Below are 22,225 nucleotides of genomic sequence, written 5' to 3'. Positions count from 1 at the left end.
CATGTTCCAGTCTCTCGTGTTTCAGTAAGTGTTTCAGTAAGTCGTGTTCCAGTCTCTCGTGTTTCAGTAAGTCATGTTCCAGTCTCTCGTGTTTCAGTAAGTCATGTTCCAGTCTCTCGTGTTTCAGTAAGTCATGTTCCAGTCTCTCGTGTTTCAGTAAGTCATGTTCCAGTCTCTCGTGTTTCAGTAAGTCATGTTCCAGAGTAAAAACTTAAGTTTGTTTCGAGAAATCGGGGCCAGACTGGGACTGTAACTGGCCTCAGCCCACAATTATTTTCCTTCTCTGCTATCTATAGTGACATGCTAGTGCACCATAATTAATATCGGTCGTAGGCTGTTCTCCTGTTGCATGCTGACCACCCTGCCACTTGATACTTAATCGGCAAAATATCGGCCTGGATCGACCATCTCAATTTTACTGTATCTACTGTCAACTATGGTCACCGGAAGTTTCGAGCCGAAACACACTAAACAGCCTTGAACTTGGGGTCAACTCATGGAAGGCTGGCGTCAATACCATGTGCAGATTGTGGACCAAAACAAATTGCAATAAAGTACAATGTCTGACCTTTCATTTAAGCTATACAAGTCACCCTGAAATAATTAGCACCGACAGAACAGCCCATTAAACGAGGCAACATATTCTCCGATTTTCCTTCCGGGTCAAACTTAAGAGGGGTAACTGTGGTCTGTGACATGGCGGCGATGTGTTAAGTTCAAACTGCCTTTGCCACTGTGATAGTGGAATTAGTATGAACAAACATCGTCGGGGACATGACCTCCCGTCACACCCACGACACTGTGGGTAGTTCTCCAGTTTCACCAAGAGACTGTAATAGCCCATCAAACAACCGGTAAGAAGGTCCTCAAGTCTCGCTCCGTGTGATCACCCGTATCAGCGGAGCATCTAGTTGACTCAGAGGGCTCTTGAGACGCAGATAGATTATAGATATATCTTTCAGGAACTTCAGTTGTCAGTTGATTGAAATTTAACACTTCCTCACAAAATGGGATTTACGCCATGATTATCGACCCAGGTGAGGAATTTCAAATACGGTCAGTCGGTGGTATTCATCAGTGTCTGTGTTATCGAAGGCAGTATCAGATTAACCTTATTCTAGCCAGGGGTATATTGGGTCAGTAAGTACAGAAATAACAGATTTTCGAGTTCTCGGTATTTGTTAATATCCTAATCAGATTTGATTTAATTTATAAAATTACTCGTTGAAATATACCGGGAAAGGAACGAGTGTTATTGGTGTGATATGTTCCGGTGCCAAGATTCAGTGATTCCATGCGAACCTCGCACTTACAAATACTGTGTTGTATGTCCAAATAAGGTTTATGTCATGGACCCATTCCATGATGAGGCGTAGGACTGGTCATTCTCTTGCACTGACGTTTAGTGCTCAGATCTTGTTTCCATGTCGAGAATGTACGCACAGCCTGGTCGAGGGATGCTGGTTCTTGACAGAAACGTTATCTTTGAAACGGCTATAGAAGTAATTCAGTAGTTTCCAGTCTCTCGGGTTTCAACCTGCCTTGTTGCAGTAAGTCATGTTCCAGTCTCTCGTGTTTCAGTCTCTCGTGTTTCAGTAAGTATCATGTTCCAGTCTCTCGTGTTTCAGTAAGTCATGCTCCAGTCTCTCGTGTTTCAGTCTCTCGTGTTTCAGTAAGTCATGTTCCAGTCTCTCGTGTTTCAGTAAGTCATGTTCCAGTCTCTCGTGTTTCAGTAAGTCATGTTCCAGTCTCTCGTGTTTCAGTAAGTATCATGTTCCAGTCTCTCGTGTTTCAGTAAGTCATGTTCCTGACCGCCGTGTTTCACACGCGTGTTTTCAGTAAGTCATGTTCCAGTCTCTCGTGTTTCAGTAAGTCATGTTCCAGTCTCTCGTGTTTCAGTAAGTATCATGTTCCAGTCTCTCGTGTTTCAGTAAGACATGTTCCAGTCTCTCTTGTTTCAGTAAGTCATGTTCCAGTCTCTCGTGTTTCAGTCTCTCGTGTTTCAGTAAGTCGTGTTCCAGTCTCTCGTGTTTCAGTAAGTATCATGTTCCAGTCTCTCGTGTTTCAGTAAGTCATGCTCCAGTCTCTCGTGTTTCAGTCTCTCGTGTTTCAGTAAGTCATGTTCCAGTCTCTCGTGTTTCAGTAAGTCATGTTCCAGTCTCTCGTGTTTCAGTAAGTCATGTTCCAGTCTCTCGTGTTTCAGTAAGTCATGTTCCAGTCTCTCGTGTTTCAGTAAGTCATGTTCCAGTCTCTCGTGTTTCAGTAAGTCATGTTCCAGTCTCTCGTGCTTCAGTAAGTCATGTTCCAGTCTCTCGTGTTTCAGTAAGTCGTGTTCCAGTCTCTCGTGTTTCAGTAAGTCATGTTCCAGTCTCTCGTGTTTCAGTAAGTCATGTTCCAGTCTCTCGTGTTTCAGTAAGTCATGTTCCAGTCTCTCGTGTTTCAGTAAGTCATGTTCCAGTCTCGTGTTTCAGTAAGTCATGTTCCAGTCTCTCGTGTTTCAGTAAGTCGTGTTCCAGTCTCTCGTGTTTCAGTAAGTCATGTTCCAGTCTCTCGTGTTTCAGTAAGTCATGTTCCAGTCTCTCGTGTTTCAGTAAGTCATGTTCCAGTCTCTCGTGTTTCAGTAAGTCATGTTCCAGTCTCTCGTGTTTCAGTAAGTCATGTTCCAGACACGCGTGTTTCAGTAAGTCATGTTCCAGTCTCTCGTGTTTCAGTAAATCATGTTTCAGTCTCTCGGGTTTTAACCTGCCTTGTTTCAGTAAGTCGTGTTCCAGTCTCTCGTGTTTCAGTTAGTCATGTTCCAGTCTCTCGTGTTTCAGTAAGTCATGTTCCAGTCTCTCGTGTTTCAGTAAGTCATGTTCCAGTCTCTCGTGTTTCTCTCGTGTTTCAGTAAGTATCATGTTCCAGTCTCTCGTGTTTCAGTAAGTCATGTTCCAGTCTCTCGTGTTTCAGTAAGTCATGTTCCAGTCTCTCGTGTTTCAGTAAGTCATGTTCCAGTCTCTCGTGTTTCAGTAAGTCATGTTCCAGTCTCTCGTGTTTCAGTAAGTCATGTTCCAGTCTGTCGGGTTTCAGTAAATCATGTTTCAGTCTCTCGGGTTTCAACCTGCCTTGTTTCAGTAAGTCATGTTCCAGACACGCGTGTTTCAACCTGCCTTGTTTCAGTAAGTCATGTTCCAGTCTCTCGTGTTTCAGTAAGTCATGTTCCAGTCTCTCGTGTTTCAGTAAGTCATGTTCCAGTCTCTCGTGTTTCAGTAAGTCATGTTCCAGTCTCTCGTGTTTCAGTAAGTCGTGTTCCAGTCTCTCGGGTTTCAGTAAGTCATGTTCCAGTCTCTCGGGTTTCAGTAAGTCATGTTCCAGTCTCTCGTCTTTCAGTAAGTCATGTTCCAGTTTCTCGGGTTTCGACCTGCCTTGTTTCTGTAAGCAATGTTTCAGTCTCTCGGGTTTCAGTCTGGTGCCGTACTCCCTGCTACCTGACATCGCCCGAGCTTGTCTGTCACTCCGGAAACATCTGGTTACGGCCAGCTACGTGGATGATGAAGTGAAGAAGCTCCACCAACAGTAACACATTAATTACGTTTAACCTTACCATGTATAAATCATGTAGTAGATTGGTCAACCCATGCTTGTCGTAAGGGGCAACAAACGGGGTCGGGTGGTCAGACTCGCTGACTTGATTGACACATGTCATCGTATCCCAATTGGATAGATCGAACATGCTGTTGATTACTGGACTGTTTACAGACTGGATTATTTACAGACCGCCGCAATATAGCTGGAATATTGCTGAGTACTGCGTTAAACAACAAACAAACAAACAAGATATACTACGACGTATTTCTGTTTCCAAATAACTATAAAATGTTTCTTGCTGCTGTATGAAAGTCAAGCCATGAATGTTGAGTAAGACATATTCAAAGCATGTAAATTTCTACACTGTCTGTTTATTATGTTTTCTATATTACCTTGCTTCTGATGTCAAATTAAAGATAAAGGTAGTTTTAATTTCTAGAGCGTCGGAAGCGGGCCTCACCTTCCTGTGTGAAGTAGGTCTAGACCCTGGGATTGACCATATGCTGGCCATGCGGACGTTCGATGACATCCAGCAAAGAGGGGGGAGGGTGAGGCATTTTCAACAGTAGTTTAGACTCAGCTCACAGTCTGAGCGTCAGTGGAACAAATGTCAAGGTCAGCGTACCCGGCGTTGTCTGCGGCCAGATTTTCTACGTCTCTTCTCATCAACAACCACTGAAACAGTGCAGCTGAAACTTCAAATACTTCTAAATATGTTTAGCGGAATGTGATTTGATTTTTGTTTGTCACCTTGACAACAAACGGAATTTGTTTCTGATTATTGGATATAAGACTGGATATTCCTTTGTACTGGCGTTCTATATTGCATTACAGCAAACCCGTGAAGATCAGCGTATATTTGGTTTTCAGCAACCCACGCTTGTCCTAATAGTTGACACGGTCATCGTATCCCAATTACGTAGATGGATGCTGATCCTGTTGATCACTGGATTGTCTAGTCCAGACTTGATTACGCCGCCATATAGTTGGAATATAGCTGAGTGCGGCGTTAAACAACTAACAGAAAAAGTATTATATCAGCAAGAATGAAATGGCTGTGTATGAATGGCAGTAGAAAGGTCCTCCTCGGCATAAGATATACAAGAAAATAGTGACGTTGGCATCATGCCCTTCGTGATACTCAGTTTGGACACGATGACATCCAATCAACCTAGTCACTAAGCCTGACCACCTAATCCATTAAGTTGTCCGACCGGTCCATCAAGTCCCCCACAGGAGGCCAGCAGACAGTGGTGCTTCCAATATGCTGCAAGGTCCACAGAAGCGTTTAACATAACACACTTACACCAAGCAAACTGATCCAGTATAACAATATTATTTATTTCCGACATAATCCAATCGACCTGCCCCAATTTACTCGTGAGGTCAGTTGTATAATACACATCACGCTTCACCAAGCTCTGATTGATAATCGATGTCTAGACAGACCAATACGTTCTTTCCCGGAAGGTACGAGTTTATTCGACCGTTCAAAACTAAATGTCCTGTAAATGTACGGTTGCTTGAAACTACAATTATTTACGAAATAGTGCCTCGGCACTGTATTTCACCTACGTTTGTAGTGAACAGTGTGTAATGTCTAAAGAAACTGCCATTCAACAAAAATCAACGTTATATTTCAAATATTGTGTTTACAGAAATACTGGGGCATATGGTAAAGGCGTTAACACATATGAAACAAGTAACTAACTTTCCACAGGGGTTTTAAATCTAGAAGAATGATTGTACTATTGTTCGTAATGTCAGTCACTGGATTGTCTGGTCCAGACCCAATTAGTAACAAGTTTTCAAGCCATAATTATAGCTGTAATGTTGCTGCGAAAAATTACAGTGAGTGTGTTGAGTTTGACGCCGCGCTCAGCAATATTCCAGCTATATGGTGGCGGGCTGTAAATAATCGAGTCTGGAACAGACAATCCAGTGATCAACAGCATGAGCATCGATCTGCGCAATTGGGAACCGATGACGTGTCAACCAAGTCAGCGAGCCTGACCACCCGATCCCGTTAATCACCTCTTACGACAAGCATGGGTTACTGAAGATCAATATTCTAACCCGGACCTTCACGGGTAGTGAAAACTTATAAAGAAATGAGCGAAAGAAAGGGCACTAACAGTCCTTAGACTGTCCACTTATCTAGACTTGGATCTTTAAGGATAGAATTACTATGCATAATTATACATTTAGCATTCAGTACAGCCTTGGAGCAAGGCTATCGTTAGATTTGCATATTGATCTTTGAACTCTCTAACGAACACCGCCGTTATTATACGTTGTCTTTATCCTGTCCAGAAACCGTGCTATTATATGATAAATGTACTTATTATTCGCGGAATGATCTATTCCGTTCTTTGGGCTTTATCTGGTCTATAAATGTAGGAAAATGAAATAATCGGTCAATAGGTTGGTCGTCGGGTTCCTGATATGAGAGATCGTTGACGTGATATCGCTCAGTTTTATCAATCATGTTCAGCCAATAAACCTTTGAACTGTAAGACAAGCAGTATCTGTTATGATGAATGGTGATTGTATAAAGCAGTGGTTATGCAAATTACAATCCCCACTCTTAATTGCTTTCATTGTCAAGGACTCGTTTTCTGTGTTCTTTTCATCAGGGTTGTCTAGTGATGGAGCACACCGTTATTTACACGACTATTTGCGTTTGAACTTTTCGAAACAACTTTGTCATGTTTGGTAATGTTTCACTTCTTACAAATGTTCGTATTTGGATGAGAAACTTCAGATTATAAGATGTGCTTGCTGCTTACTGGAAGAAATAAATCCACTTTTGCCGGAAACGTGGGCTGTAACCAAGCGGTAGGTACACGCAGTGATGATGCCTTGCGCCAGTTTGGCGTGTACGCCTCCGTGCTCCAACAATAGATGTTTCAATTTAACATTCACGTTTGACTCAACGGCTTGTCAATTAAGGCTCCTTTGTACACTATCAGATTACGCAGTCAGTTGACGTATTTTGTGTGACTGCCCGTGAGGTACTTCTTGAACAAGTGATTAACAACAAATTCCATTCCGAAACCTCGCTAATATTTGCGTTTAATGATTTAAACAACCTTGAGTATAAAACATTACTGCGAAGGAATATCCAGGCTTGACTGTCCTGAGAAAAGAATTCCATTTGGTGTAAAATAAATGTGAAAATGATATGAATCGACCACTGAAAATCAGTGATGACACCAGGTGTTCGGGAAAGGTGTTATCTTGTCCTGCCCTTTCACACTATTTGGCTCAAAGAAATCAGATTTGGCAGCCTGACGCTGTGCAGCAGAACTCATGTCGTGTAACGACGGAATGTAAACAAATTAAACAAAGTCGTCCACTAGACAATATGAGTGAGTGAGTTGGGTTTTATGCCGCTTGTAGCAATATTCAAGCAAAATCACGGCGGGGGACACCGGAAATGGGCTTCACACATTGTACCCATGTGGGGAATCGAACCCGGGTCTTCGGCGTGACGAGCGAACGCTTTAACCACTGGGCTACCACACCGCCCCTTAGACAATATGAAAGTCAAGAGAAAGTAGACTATGATATAGGTTAGTGGAGATGATTGCCTCATGAATACATTGTAGGCGTACCTTGTATCGTCAAGCGTAAACACCGAATTGTGACAAGCTCGTGGAATACACAGTATTGGGGGAATAGTGCCTGCTTTTACAACATCCTTCCTTACATTGTATGTATGCTGTCTTCAGATTCCTTTAGGGAAACATCATAACTGAAAAGTGACACTGTCGGCAATGTTGTGTTACAGGTGACGTCGTATCAGCTATGGTGTGGCGGGCTCCCTGCTCCGGAGTGTGCGGACAATCCCCTCAAGTACAAGTTCAGGTGAGATGAGATGAGACTCAGTGAGTGAGTGAGTAAGGTTTTATGCCGCTTGTAGCAATATTCCAGCAATATCACGGCGGGGGACACCAGAAATGGGCTTCACACATTGTACCCATGTGGGGAATCGAAAACGTGTCTTCGGTTTGATGAGCGACCGTTTTAACCACTAGGCCACCGCAACCCCGCGATAACCCTCAGACTGTCGAGCGGATGCGCATACAAGAAGCAGGACCTTACAAGCATTGGTACAGCAGCTGGTAGCCTAAGACTATCGGTGAAAGTGCACACAGGAAGGTGGACATTTCACTTATCGCGACAGCCCAGGTGGACCCAAATATAGAAGGGTTAAAGTTCTGATTACATCCACCAAACGTCTAAATGGCTCACAGTAAAACCCAAACATTCATCTTTCAATGGGGTTGTCGCGGGTGTGGCAAAGGTTTGCGTTCTTTTCGATCCGAAGTGGGAAATGTCTTAGATCCTCATCACTTCGACATGCCGAGATACAGCTGCTCAAAACTACCTTAAACCTCACTCACTTACTCGCGCACTCACGCACGCGTTTTAGATTTGTAACATATTGGGCTGTAGTCTTAGGTTCTGCCCCCGAGACCACCTGCCATCGCTCACTTCATCTCTAATCTGCTGTCTCACGCATGTACGCATGCACCCACCCATCTCGCTCTGTCACTGGCTGATACTCTCTCAGACACGCGTTCACTTGTCAAGGTTATCATGCGACTGATTCACGACAACCATTGTCCAACTGAACATTTCATTCCAAGACCTAAATGCTGAGAATACGTGACAAATATTTGTCTCCATCACTTAATAATGCACCCGTGAAGATCCGGGTTAGAATATTAATCTTCAGTATTCCATGCTTGTCGTAAGGGCGACTAACGGGATCGGGTGGTAAGAAATGCTGACTTGGTTGCCACATGTCATCGGTTCCCAATTGCGCAGATCGATGTTTATGCTATTGACCACTGGATTGTCTGGTCCAGACCCGATTATTTACAGACCGCCGCCATATAGCTGGAATATTGCTGAGTGCGGCGTTAAATCAACAAACCAACCAAAGTCAACGTCTATACACCGCAAGCCACCGGCATCGACATGTCACTCCTTACCGAGAACACCGACCCCTTGCATATAGGAATATGCAAATTATCATTTGGCCATATATAGAAATATTCTTGTTTCTCATTACCGCCCGAACCAAACATTCGACCCGACCTGAGATTTTTCTTTTACACTAGAGAAAATGCAACTTTGACTCTCAAAATGTGCATGACCTTTTTTAATTTTCTATCTAAGAAAAAGTGTACATTTCCACAAAAATCAGTTTTTTTTTACATAAAATAAAATGTAAAATTATAATCCGCCCGCCACGAATATTTTTTATGTGGTCTTATTAACGTTACATGTGCCTGTCACACGTGCAACCAAGGCATCGTTCATATATGCGCCACCAGCATAACACGACTACATTTCATTTCTTCTATATTCCAACTTATGCGACATAGATCTCACCTATGTAGTCTTAGGGATTAGGCTATCCGTATTTTCACATGGGCACATTGTGTAAAACCCATTTCTGGTGTCCCCCGCCGTGATATTGCTGTAATATTGCTAAAAGTGGCGTAAAACACAACTCACTCACTATCCGTAGTTTATGTATCTCATGTATATCTTCTCTCTCAAACAGGCAAACCTAAATATTTTTAAAATATTAAAAAAACCATGCTCGTCACTAATAGCATAACTTATTTATTTATTCAATATTTAGATCACTTGTAATAGTCTTTGAATTAATTCATGGTGTAGGTCGAGTCGCTTGGCTTCGTAAACAATCATTTATTATTTAGATGTAGATGAAGAAAGATCAAGCTGATCTTTAGGATTGAATGGTGAGCATGTTTTAACATATCAGAATAATTATACATTTTCTACAGCGGCGGGGAAGAATGAGATCATTGTTTTTTTTCTTACGTTGAAATGAAAACCGAGGGAAGGCGGGATATAAAAAATCCAAAAAAATGATACTGATAGCTTTATAAAATGTTTGCTTATTGCTTAACACAAAACACAAGATTATTATTGTTTTATGACTCTCCTCTAAAAAATAATCGAGTCTCGACCAGACAATCCAGTGACTGACATCGCAAGCAACTGGTGCACGCCGACCTGTATGAGCCAAGTTGGTTTGCTTCTTCCCCATTAATAAACCACGTCGTATTTTAGATTTATGGTTAAAGAGTAATCGTTGTTTCCCGAGTTTCAGCTGGTATCCACGGGGGTCTTTGTACGCATGCCGCCGGGGAGGAGGATACATTAAAGACGGACAGGTGAGTGGATTGCAGGGGGAGGGGGATACATTAAAGACGGACAGGTGAGTGGATTGCAGGGAGAGGGGGAGACTTTAAAGACGGACAGGTGAGTGGATTGCAGGGGAAGGGGGATACATTAAAGACTGACAGGTGAGTGGGTTGCAGGGGGAGGAGGATACATTAAAGACTGTCAGGTGAGAGGGTTGCAGGGGGAGGAGGATACATTAAAGACGGACAGGTAAGAGGGTTGCAGGGGAGGAGGGGTAGATTAAAGACGGACAGGTAAGAGGGTTGCAGGGGAGGAGGGTAGATTAAAGACGGACAGGTGAGAGGGTTGCAGGGGAGGAGGATACATTAAAGACGGACAGGTAAGAGGGTTGCAGGGGAGGAGGGTAGATTAAAGACGGACAGGTAAGAGGGTTGCAGGGGAGGAGGGGGTAGATTAAAGACGGACAGGTAAGAGGGTTGCAGGGGAGGAGGGTAGATTAAAGACGGACAGGTAAGAGGGTTGCAGGGGGGAGGGTAGATTAAAGACGGACAGGTAAGAGGGTTGCAGGGGGAGGAGGGTAGATTAAAGACGGACAGGTGTGAGGGTTTCACGCGGGGAGGAGGGTAGATTAAAGACGGACAGGTGTGAGGGTTGCGCGGGGAGGAGGGTAGATTAAAGACGGACAGGTAAGAGGGTTGCAGGGGAGGAGGGTAGATTAAAGACGGACAGGTAAGAGGGTTGCAGGGGAAGAGGGGGATTAAAGACGGACAGGTAAGAGGGTTGCAGGGGGAGGAGGGTAGATTAAAGACGGACAGGTGTGAGGGTTGCGCGGGGAGGAGGGTACATTAAAGACGGACAGGTTAGAGGGTTGCAGGGGGAGGATGGTAAATTAAAGACGGACAGGTGAGGGGGTTGCACGGGGTGGGGTGGGTATATGTGGTGAGAGGCGAGGATATTTCATCAGGAGACACAGACACTTGGTGAAGCGATGAGGATGTATGGTGAGTGGGTGGTGTTGTTTGGTGAAGAAAGGGTGTTATTTAGGAGACGAGGTTATTTGGTGAGGGGTGACGGTATTGTATGAGGGGTGTGGGTATTTGACAAGGAGACGAGGTTATTTGGTAAGGGGTAAGGGTATTTTGCAAGGAGACGATGTTATTTGATAAGGGGTGTGGGTATTTGGCAAGGAGACGAGGTTATTTGGTAAGGAGTTGGGTAATTTGGTGAAGGGCTGGGATATTTAAGAGGGAGCTGTTGCAGTTGATGTGTTGGGGATTAGGTGGATATTTGTCAAAATGCGGCGTAGAACCACACTCAACCTACACAAACCCGACAACAATATTCCCGATGGTCCAGGTTCACAATGACGAAATGGCCACAATAATGGTGTTTAAGCCACCCAAAGACAAATATGGGGCCAATTAACGAAGATGTAGTTCCTGCTGATTGTCTTAAACATGTACTGTTCTCATTCTGGGCTATCAGTGAGTCAGTGAGTTAGGTTCAACGCCATATTACGCCAGCTCTCAATTCTCTTCACTGGCTCCGGATCCGCGAGAGGATTGAATTTAAACTTCTCTCCCTTGTTTATCAGTCTGTTTATAGCATTGGTCCAGCATACCTCCATGATTTGATAACACTGTACAAACCTGAAAGATCTCTCCGCTCCAGCGATCAACTCTTGCTAGTTGTTCCTGTGTGCAAACTCAAAACCTTTGGTGCAAATTCATTTTCTCATGCTGCTGCCACTCTCTGGAACTCTCTACCATCGGATCTTAAAACATCTCCATCACTCCTAGTCTTTAAGTCCAAGCACAAAACTCACCTCTTCAAGAAATATCTATGACGTCAACTTTCCTGTACATATAACCTGTATATATGTTATGCGCTTAGAGCATGTCTCTGGGTGATGTGGATGAGGCGCTATAAAGTACTCTTATTATTATTATTATACTGAACATCTTCTACATTATGCCAGAGCGTGTCAGTGCACAACGGGGTGAGGCTAAAACCTGTACCTATAAGCATACTGTTAAAAGGTGCTGAAGAACATGGGTTCATGAAAGGGGCGAAGATGGAATTTGAATCACAGACCAGATCCTACATATTAGTAGATTTGGTAAATGCAAAGATTTCAAAAGGAAACACTGGCACTGAAGCAACAAACAGTACTTACATATACTTTCGAAATCACTAAGTCCGTTGTAGGTGAGTTCCTAACGGTGACCCCGTCACAAACACATGACAAGGCAAGTCAGTTATTCACTGGGAAAATCACCTTCAAATGGGGTTTAAGAATGCCTATATAAATATGACAATACCAGAAAGGGCGTATCTAACCCCTCAAAGACATCCATAACAATAAAATGCATGACATGCATGCCAGTTATTCACATTCAAGATGTATCTTAACACATGCTCTAAATGTGTACACATTTTGGTAGGTATTACACATGTTTTCCAACCCGGAAGATCCAGGTTAGAATTGGTTTTCAACAATCCATGCATATACTTGTCGTAAGAGGCAACTAACGGGATCGGGTGGTCAAGCTCGCTGACTTGGTTGACACATGTCATCGGTTCCCAGTTGCGTAGATCGATGCTCATGCTGTTGATCACTGGATTGTGTGGTCCATACTTGATTATTTACAGACTGCTACCATATAGCTGGAATATTGCTGAGTGCAGCGTAAAACAACACACAAACATATAATCGTTGATCCAGGTTTTTCTACTCGTACTATCGACTGTTTGTTTCCCTCGCTCAAACTCCGACAACATCCCTTGATATAACCAGAACATTGCTGACTTCAGTGTCATTCATTTTCTCCAGGTTGAACATATCCCCGAAGGCCCCTTCCTTGTAGAGTCTGCGCAAGATCTGGACTTCATTCCGGAGTTAAAGATGGAGGGATTCCCCAATGTATTCAAGCCCGCTTACCTGACGTTGTACGGAATACAGACTGTCGACAACTTCCTTAGGGGCACACTGAGATACAAGGTAAATGTGTGTATATAGTATGACCAGAAATTATTGAGAATTTTAGGAATATGTTTAATTGGATTTCTAGTATAAACAACCTTGACCAGCTATCAAGTGCTTGGTTTCATTCAAGGGAGACAAGCCCGTTAATCCTTTTTCATTAGTTTGTGAAGAGTTATCCCCTTTGTTTACTTGCTGGCAGACGACATTTTCAGTGGTCCTCAGTATGGATGATTTAGAGAAGAGGAAGTTGATTTTAGAGTATTATAACAAGGACATCAGATCAGCTAAAGTGATTTCAAGTAGAACAGGCATCCCTTTGTCCACTGTTTATCGTGTTTTGAAAAATATTGCAAATGGATATCGCATTGAGCACCCAGGCCTAGAATATTGACTGTCGGTGACAGGAGGCGGCTTGGTATTCTTGTTTCTAAAAACAAACGAAGGAGTTTAAAAAACTTAAGGCTGGATATGATTGATAGAGGAACTGTGGCTGTCTGTAAGGAGACAATTAGAACTGAGCTGCATGCAATGGGTTGGCATGAAAAGTTGAGGAATTCAATCACCGATCATGAAACCTGAACAAAAGGAGCAACGGTTGAACTGGTGCTTACAGCATAGACATTTTAACTGGGACAATGTGATTTTCTCAGATGAAAGTTCTGTGTGGCTGTTTCCTAATCCACTGAAATTCTGGACCAAACAAATTGAAAAACCTTTGTATCAGCGCCCAAAGTACAGTCCGAAATTTAACGTGTGGGGTGGCATATCTATGTTAGGGGCAACGCCCTTCTGTGTATTTGAAGGGAATATGAACAGTGAGCGGTACATAGATATTCTCGAGGGACATTTATTTCCATCTGCTCACGTGTTCTATGGAAATGTTTGGATTTTCCAGCAGGACAACGACTCAAAACATCGTTCAAAGCATTCACAGGACTGGTTTCGGACCCAAAATATGACATTATTAGATTGGCCAAGCTATAGCCCTGACCTAAATCCAATAGAAATTGTTTGGGGACTTATGAAGGAAAGTGTCAATAAGAAAAATCTGACAAATATTGCTGAAATGAAAGAAGAGGTGGTCCGATATTGGGACAGCATGGACCACGACTTTCTAACTTCTTTGATCAGTAGTATGCCCCGCCGCATTGAAGCCTGCATTGCTGCCCATGGTGACTTGACAAAATACTAACTGTTCACCTGTCTTTGAATCTGGAGTTATGTTCTGCTAATATTCACATTTAATACGTGAGTAATGAGTGAAAAAAATATAAAAATTTACAATCATTAAAGTCTCAATAATTTCTGGTTGTATTGTAGTAGTGTAACCTGACAATTGTGTGTAGTACTGTACATCCAATGTGTGGTACTGTACTCCGACACGCTGAGATACAAGTTAATTATGTGTAGTACTGTACCTAGACATGCTGAGACACAAGCTGAATATGTTTAGCACTGTACCTAGACACGCTGAGATACAAGTTAATTATGTGTAGTGCTGTACCTAGACACATTGAGACACAAGCTGAATATGTTTAGTACTTTACCAAGACACACTGAGATGCAGTTAATTATGTGTAGTACTGTTCCCAGATACGCTCAGACACAAGCTGGATATGTTTAGTACTGTACCAAGACACACTGAGATACACGTTTAATGTGCACAGTACTGTACCCTGACAGCTCAGGTACAAGGTGTATGTGTATAGTACTGTACCCTAACAGCTCAGGTACAAGGTGGATGTGTATAGTACTGTACCCTAACAGCTCAGATACAAGGTGGATGTGTATAGTACTGTACTCTGACAGCTCAGGTACAAGGTGTATGTGTATAGTACTGTACCCTGACAGCTCAGGTACAAGGTGTATGTGTATAGTACTGTACCCTGACAGCTCAGGTACAAGGTGTATGTGTATAGTACTGTACCCTGACAGCTCAGGTACAAGGTGTATGTGTATAGTACTGTACCCTAACAGCTCAGGTACAAGGTGTATGTGTATAGTACTGTACCCTGACAGCTCAGGTACAAGGTGTGTATGTGTATAGTACTGTACCCTGACAGCTCAGGTACAAGGTGTATGTGTATAGTACTGTACCCCTGACAGCTCAGGTACAAGGTGTATGTGTATAGTACTGTACCCTGACAGCTCAGGTACAAGGTGTATGTGTATAGTACTGTACCCTGACAGCTCAGGTACAAGGTGTATGTGTATAGTACTGTACCCTGACAGCTCAGGTACAAGGTGTATGTGTATAGTACTGTACCCTGACAGCTCAGGTACAAGGTGTATGTGTATAGTACTGTACCCTGACAGCTCAGGTACAAGGTGTATGTGTATAGTACTGTACCCTGACAGCTCAGGTACAAGGTGTATGTGTATAGTACTGTGTACCCTGACAGCTCAGGTACAAGGTGTATGTGTATAGTACTGTACCCTGACAGCTCAGGTACAAGGTGTATGTGTATAGTACTGTACCCTGACAGCTCAGGTACAAGGTGTATGTGTATAGTACTGTACCCTGACAGCTCAGGTACAAGGTGTATGTGTATAGTACTGTACCCTGACAGCTCAGGTACAAGGTGTATGTGTATAGTACTGTACCCTGACAGCTCAGGTACAAGGTGTATGTGTATAGTACTGTACCCTGACAGCTCAGGTACAAGGTGTATGTGTATAGTACTGTACCCTGACAGCTCAGGTACAAGGTGTATGTGTATAGTACTGTACCCTGACAGCTCAGGTACAAGGTGTATGTGTATAGTACTGTACCCTGACAGCTCAGGTACAAGGTGTATGTGTATAGTACTGTACCCCGACAGCTCAGGTACAAGGTGTATGTGTATAGTACTGTACCCCAGCTCAGGTACAAGGTGTATGTGTATAGTACTGTACCTGACCTGACAGCTGTAGGTACAAGGTGTATGTGTATAGTACTGTACCCTAACAGCTCAGGTACAAGGTGTATGTGTATAGTACTGTACCGTGACAGCTCAGATACAAGGTGTATATGTATAGTACTGTACCCTGACAGCTCAGATACAAGGTGTATATGTATAGTACTGTACCCTGACAGCTCAGGTACAAGGTGGGTGTGTATAGTACTGTACCCTGACAGCTCAGATACAAGGTGTATATGTATAGCACTGTACCCTGACAGCTCAGATACAAGGTGTATATGTATAGTACTGTACTCTGACAGCTCAGATACAAGGTGTATATGTATAGCACTGTACCCTGACAGCTCAGATACAAGGTGTATATGTATAGTACTGTACCTTGACAGGTCAGGTACAAGGTGTATATGTATAGCACTGTATAACTGCACCTTTGGCCACAGGTTTATGGTTTTATGTGAAAAACGAGCACTTCACGTATTGCAGATTGAGGGATCCTTTCTATGATTATTTTCAAAATCGATTCCGCCAAATTCCGGGAAATTTTGACAAATTAACGATCGATAACTCCACTCCTGCACAAATACATACGTTATTATGAAAAGAAGGGACACTTGCCACAAGCAATCTGGAGTATTTGAATCAATTATTACAAAATGTCAGTTGAATTCGGCAAGAGTCAGCACAAAAACGAACACAAGGTGCCCGAAGTATGTACGTGTGGACATGTTTTATGGTTTCATTCTATTACAGGGTTTCGGCGCTGGAGTCCTTTGCTTGATGAAACTGGGTCTGTTCTCCGTCTCCCCTGTGAGTCTGCTAAAGGCGGGGTCACGTGGAGTAACGTGGGTAGGTAGCAGCCACTCCATGGGAATGACCGATAAACTCACGCCCCCTATCGTCCAAACTAAAGCTTCTTCGCAGCGACACTTCAGTTGCTGTTAAGCTAGCAAGGCAAGACTGGTATGCTCCCCTTCGTCTCCAAATTACAGAGAGGAGCGCCAGCGCCTAAGGGCGGGCAAACCAGTCTACAGAAAAGAATTGGCGCAACCCGACGGCATTACAAGGACGTTGCAACTAAAGGGGTTGACCTTTTTCAGATAGTACCAGATACTAGTTTTAGTTCAGTTTAAAATAAAAAAATAAAATATTTCACTTTATTTCAAGACAACTCGGGTCCAAGGACATACAACATTCTAAACGACGTTCTAATTTTGAGAATTTCGAACGATGTTCTTTTTCCATCAGATACGTCTAAAAAACTTGAACGGAGTCATTTGACAACGCGCCAATGACTGAATAACATTGTACTGCAGTAATAGTGATCATCATTCTTGGAATCTTTCAAATTATTCACAGCCATTTTTTTTTAAAAGAGGAACTTTATTTGCAACGAGCTAGGGCTGAGTGAAGACATCTCGGCAGAAAATCTGGAGTCAAAGGTCAAAGATCAAGCTGGAGGTCAAGGCCAACTGGAGGTCATAAAAAGGTAATTTCTCACACTTGTATAAGGCCAGCATTTTTATTTTCGGTGTTTCTCATCGCCCGACCGACCCTTCTAATTTTATTGCCGACCCCTTAAAAAAAACATTTTTTCATTCAAAAACCGCCGACTCGAACCTAAAACGTACCGCCTCGTCATATAAAATGTTTATCTTCTAATCAGTAGCTGCCACAAGTCCAAAGAACGCGAGGAATTGTAATAAGAATTACAGTAAATGAGAATCAATAACATTATTCAGATAATTTTGTCTTTATTTTTTTTCCCGACCGAACGACCGACCCGTGTTCAGAATTTGGTGGCGACGTGAAACACATAAAAAAAAAATGATGCCCTAACAATATAAGCGGGAAGAAACCAGTGAACGAGTTAGTATGGTTTTACGCCCCTTTCAGCAATATTCCAGCAATATCAAGCCGGGGGCACCGGAAATGGGCTTCACACATCGTACCCATGTGGGGAATCGAACCCGTGTGACGAGCTACCCCGCAGTGCACGTCTTGGCGTTGCGCCTTGTGTAAAACATTGTGTAGCTATGGTAACATTACCTTCTACTGATTGGCACACACAGTGTACCTATGTGGGGAAAACGAACCCGGGTGACGAGGTAACACTTTAACCACTGAACCTCCCCATCAAAGAATATAGAGTTACCATTTTCTATGATATCGTGCAAATAACGAAGAGTGTCTCCTTGTGTTCTTGCTATTAACCATTGGTCCATTGGTAACCACTGAACCTCCCCATCAAAGAATATAGAGTTAGCATTTTCTGTGATATCGTGCAAATAACAAAGAATGTCTCCTTGTGTTCTTGCTATTAACCATTGGTCCGTATGGTCAGGATCGATTATGACATGGGTGGGGCAGGTGGCCCAGTAGTATATGGCGCCGCAAGTTTCTGTGTTGTGTTGCTTCCCTTGGGCACGCCAAAAACCAACGACTGTCAGATCGAATCCAGTTTTGCCCTTATGTTTCTATGGATATCAGCGCAACGCCGTGTTTATAGGTTAAATTGAAGTGGTAAACGTCAATGAGGTGTTAAACCCATCTTACTCACCCAACCATCAGTGCGAGGGGTACCGGTATGTCGTCCCTGTCTAACGGCGTTGCCTTGTGCTAATCTTGTGTGAGAATTTAAATAAATATGAAACTAATTATGCCTTAACTCACTTTTGAGAACTATACATTTGATCCTACAGATTGGGTTTACTCGAATCTGAAGAGATCGAGACAAAAGACACACCGCTTGACACTCTGGCTGATTATCTGGAGAAGAGATCGGAGTTCATGTTTGGTGAGTTCCGACATGTTTGGCACGCACATTTTGGGAATGACAAGGACTTTGAGGTCCCCATATCAGGGCGAAATATGGGGAGCACTCGACCCATACACAATATAACTTTTCACGGCAATTATAAGACAGCAACCGTGAAGATCCGGGTTAGAATTGATCTTCAGCAAACCATGCTTGTCGTAAGAGGCGACTAACGGGATCGGAAGGTCAGGCTCACTGAATTGTTCACTGCATGGCTTCGTATCCTAACTACAGAGGTAAATGCACATGATGACAATCATGGGATCGTTTGGTCTGGACTCGATTATTTACAGACTACCGTCATATAGCTGGAATATCCCTAACAAACAAGGTAGAAAGGTCTTGTGCATTTACCCCGAATTGTGCTCCCACTATATACATTATTTTACTATCAATGAACGTTAGGTCCAGGGAGCGTTATAAAGACGCATGCAGAAATCCTCTCGAGTTATACAAAGTTAGGCTGAGAAGTCTTGAGTCTAAGTACGAAGGATGTACAGTACACCTCATTTTGGAAAGTATAATGCTTTGTTCTCACAGGCGGCATTAGATCCAAATACATAACAATTGAAGTAATTGGATGTCGCTCTTTCAGCAAGTATCTTCAATAAAAACTTCATCAGCCATTCATGTGGACATGACATCAGCTTTATGGTACAAAGGTTCTTCCTTCGCCCCTGTGAAGTGTTGGTCAGATGAGTTCCAGAGAGGAGGCTGGAGCCTCGATTCAAGATCAGAAAGACCTTCACCTAACACCATTGACAAGGAGAATGATAATGTTGATAAAATATAGGGCATGATTTAAGATGGAGTCAAAGAGAACTGAGAACAATCTGAGGTATTAAAATGGACATTCAAAGAATTCAGAACGCACGGTTTCATGGTTTCTAACCCCAAATCAGAAACGCTCCTGACTCATCGTCGAGTCGTGGGTTCAGACTGGAGCCTGAATGACAGTCAAAGGAGAGGAAGCGTCTGGGGACGGTGAAGAAAAGACGACAAAGCATTTTCCATTAGCTGTCAAGGTGATAGCTTATGTTTTTAAGGGTGGGGGTGGGTGGGGGGTGTTTCCACAGAAACCATACTGGTGGACTGACCTCCTCTCAAAAGACCAACCCAACAAATGGAAAACATGATGCTTCTCTGCTTTGGCAAATGCGTCATAATATTAAAGCTAGAAGTCGTGAAAAACTGACATTGTACCCGCAGAAGTGTGTGGACTTCGGCGGAGACTGTGTTGAAATAGCAAGAAGTAACGAACACCATCAGTTCAGGCCACCATAGTCGATACCTTTCGGCCATCTCTCATAACACCCAACGGAAAAACACCGTTACCTCACCCAGTAGTCGGGGTCAGATGTATATATACCATTCTGCTGACTTTATATGCATAAAAATCTATATGTCGGTGGCTCTCAATAGATCTATGATATTGCACATGACAATTTGACTCCATACATCCTGATTTTGCTCCAGGCCCGGATGAACGCGACCTCGTTGTGATGCACATCGAGGTGACCGGAAGTTTCCCTGACGGCTCCGGTGAGGACCGGAAGTTGGATATGGCGGTGTATGGAGATGTCGGAAAACATTCCGCCATGGCCAAAACAGTTGGTCACACAGTAGCCAGTGGAGCAATGCTGCTGTTGAATGGTAAGCAACTGGTCATAGTGAATATCTGAATCCCCAAATACACTGGGGTTTGGTCCCGTCCCTAGTATATTGTTTGCCATTCACCCTAACCCAAACCTTCACATTTGTTTTTCATGTTGATATTCTATGTCAATTTCATTTGTGAATATATCCATGAAACAAAGCCTGAAGATTATAACAAAACATGAGAAAAAGAAGACACATCAAGGCTATGACAAAATGATAACTCAGATATGACAACAATTGGCCAAACTGATTTATCAAATGTGTATGCTGGAAACAAGACAATTTTATATAGCTTTTATACATACTTTGTTTCATGATTTATCAAAGAATATAGATATCGGCATTCCCAGTGCCGATGGAGGCCATCTTGATTACCTATTGTATATTACCCGTGAAGGTCCGGGTTAGAATTGGTCTTCACCAACCCATGCTTATCGTAAGAGGCAACCAACAGAATTGAATGGTGAGACTCGTTGGCATGTCATCCTATTTGCGTTGATCGATGCTTATGATGTTAATCACTGGTTTGTCTGGTTCAGACTTGATTATGTTTAGTTTAGTTTTATGCCGCCATATAGCTAAAATATGTCAGAGTTAATCAACAAACAATCCTATTGTATTCATTTCAAGGGGAGATAACTGAGCGAGGGGTCGTGCTTCCTGTCTCTCCAAGCATCTACAGACCTCTATTGTCAGACCTGGAGAAGAAGGGAATCATCTTCACTGACAGGAAAACATAATGTATATGTTTACAGAAACACATTAGCATCATGTATATTTCAATATAGGGAATTGTTGAAAACAAAAATAGAGAATTGATTCTGTGAAACATAATTTGTGACACATATTCAGGAGCTAATTTATCAATATTGACAAAAAGAAGACACATCCAGGCTATGACAAGATGAAAACTCAGATATGACAACGATTGGCCAAACTGATTTATCAAATGTGTATGCTGGAAACAAGACAATTTTATATAGCTTTTATACATACTTTGTTTCATGATTTATCAAAGAATATAGATATCGGCATTCCCAGTGCCGATGGAGGCCATCTTGATTTAAATTACCTATTGTATATTATCCGTGAAGATCCGGGTTAGAATTGGTCTTCACCAACCCATGCTGGTCGTAAGAGGCGACCAACAGAATTGAATGGTGAGACTCGCTCAGCTGGTATGTCATCCTATTTGCGTTGATCGATGCTTATGATGTTAATCACTGGTTTGTCTGGTTCAGACTTGATTATGTTTAGTTTAGTTTTATGCCGCCATATAGCTAAAATATGTGAGAGTTAATTTAACAAACAAACCTATTGTATTCATTTCAAGGAGAGATAACTGAGCGAGGGGTCGAGCTTCCTGTCTCTCCAAGCATCTACAGACCTCTATTTTCAGACCTGGAAAAGACGGGAATCATCTTCACTATTTTTTGTGTGTTACGTGTTTGATGGTGTCCGAAGTGCGATGGAGCATCATTCTGCGTTGTCTGCACAATAGCACTTATTTGAGGTTTGTTTAACAACCAAAAAAAATAAAGCGACAGGCGAGGCTTAAGTGATTGGCTACAACAGTCAACCGTGACGTAAATAGGCGACCTTCTCACTGCTTCATGGAGACACGGATACTATATGGTGGTATGGAGTCCAGGCATGTCAAGCATGCTGCAAGTTGGAGCGTGGGAAGTGATCATGATTAGAACGCCATGACCAGCCTCAGTACTGCTTTTAGAAACCTTTATGGAGGACATGTGACGGGCATTTCAATACGTGATGCATCAGTGACAAAATGAATGTCGGGTATTCCATGTGTTGACTTTACCATACGTTCCCAAATTGTTTCAGGTGAAGAATTGCATGCTTTTGCGTGTTTTTATGATGAGTGCCACAGTTTGGGCAGTATACGTTCACATTTTCGAACACCTGATATTGTCAATATCTGTTAGTGATTCACAAACACATGTTCTGTCATTTAATCACATGATGCTAATCACTGAATTGTCTGGTCCGTAATACAGCTCAAATAATGCTGAGTGTGAATCTGTGTGACGTTTATCATGCAAGCAAAGAAACAAAACTTGCACGTAATATAAGGTTGGGGAAGGG

At 42.7% G+C, this 22,225-nt stretch overlaps 1 protein-coding gene across 1 annotated transcript in view; it reads left to right on the top strand.

Moving 5' to 3' along the window:
- Positions 1-21,175, top strand: part of LOC124290954 (alpha-aminoadipic semialdehyde synthase, mitochondrial-like) — a 33,897-nt gene extending 12,722 nt beyond the window's left edge. Inside the window, exons 4-13 of the mRNA XM_046727800.1 lie at positions 3,445-3,555; positions 4,007-4,115; positions 7,361-7,437; positions 9,725-9,788; positions 12,593-12,760; positions 16,396-16,491; positions 17,019-17,131; positions 18,345-18,439; positions 19,937-20,113; positions 20,750-21,175. Coding sequence (XP_046583756.1) covers positions 3,445-3,555; positions 4,007-4,115; positions 7,361-7,437; positions 9,725-9,788; positions 12,593-12,760; positions 16,396-16,491; positions 17,019-17,131; positions 18,345-18,439; positions 19,937-20,113; positions 20,750-20,859 — 1,120 coding nt within the window. The 3' untranslated portion in view covers positions 20,860-21,175. The remainder of the gene's footprint in view (positions 1-3,444; positions 3,556-4,006; positions 4,116-7,360; positions 7,438-9,724; positions 9,789-12,592; positions 12,761-16,395; positions 16,492-17,018; positions 17,132-18,344; positions 18,440-19,936; positions 20,114-20,749) is intronic.
- The last annotated feature ends 1,050 nt before the right edge of the window (positions 21,176-22,225 follow it).

This window comes from Haliotis rubra, unplaced genomic scaffold (genome assembly GCF_003918875.1).
Source record: "Haliotis rubra isolate DU_JTF1 unplaced genomic scaffold, ASM391887v1 Scf479, whole genome shotgun sequence".
Classification (NCBI taxonomy): domain Eukaryota; kingdom Metazoa; phylum Mollusca; class Gastropoda; order Lepetellida; family Haliotidae; genus Haliotis; species Haliotis rubra.
This window is presented reverse-complemented; position numbering and strand designations above follow the sequence as displayed.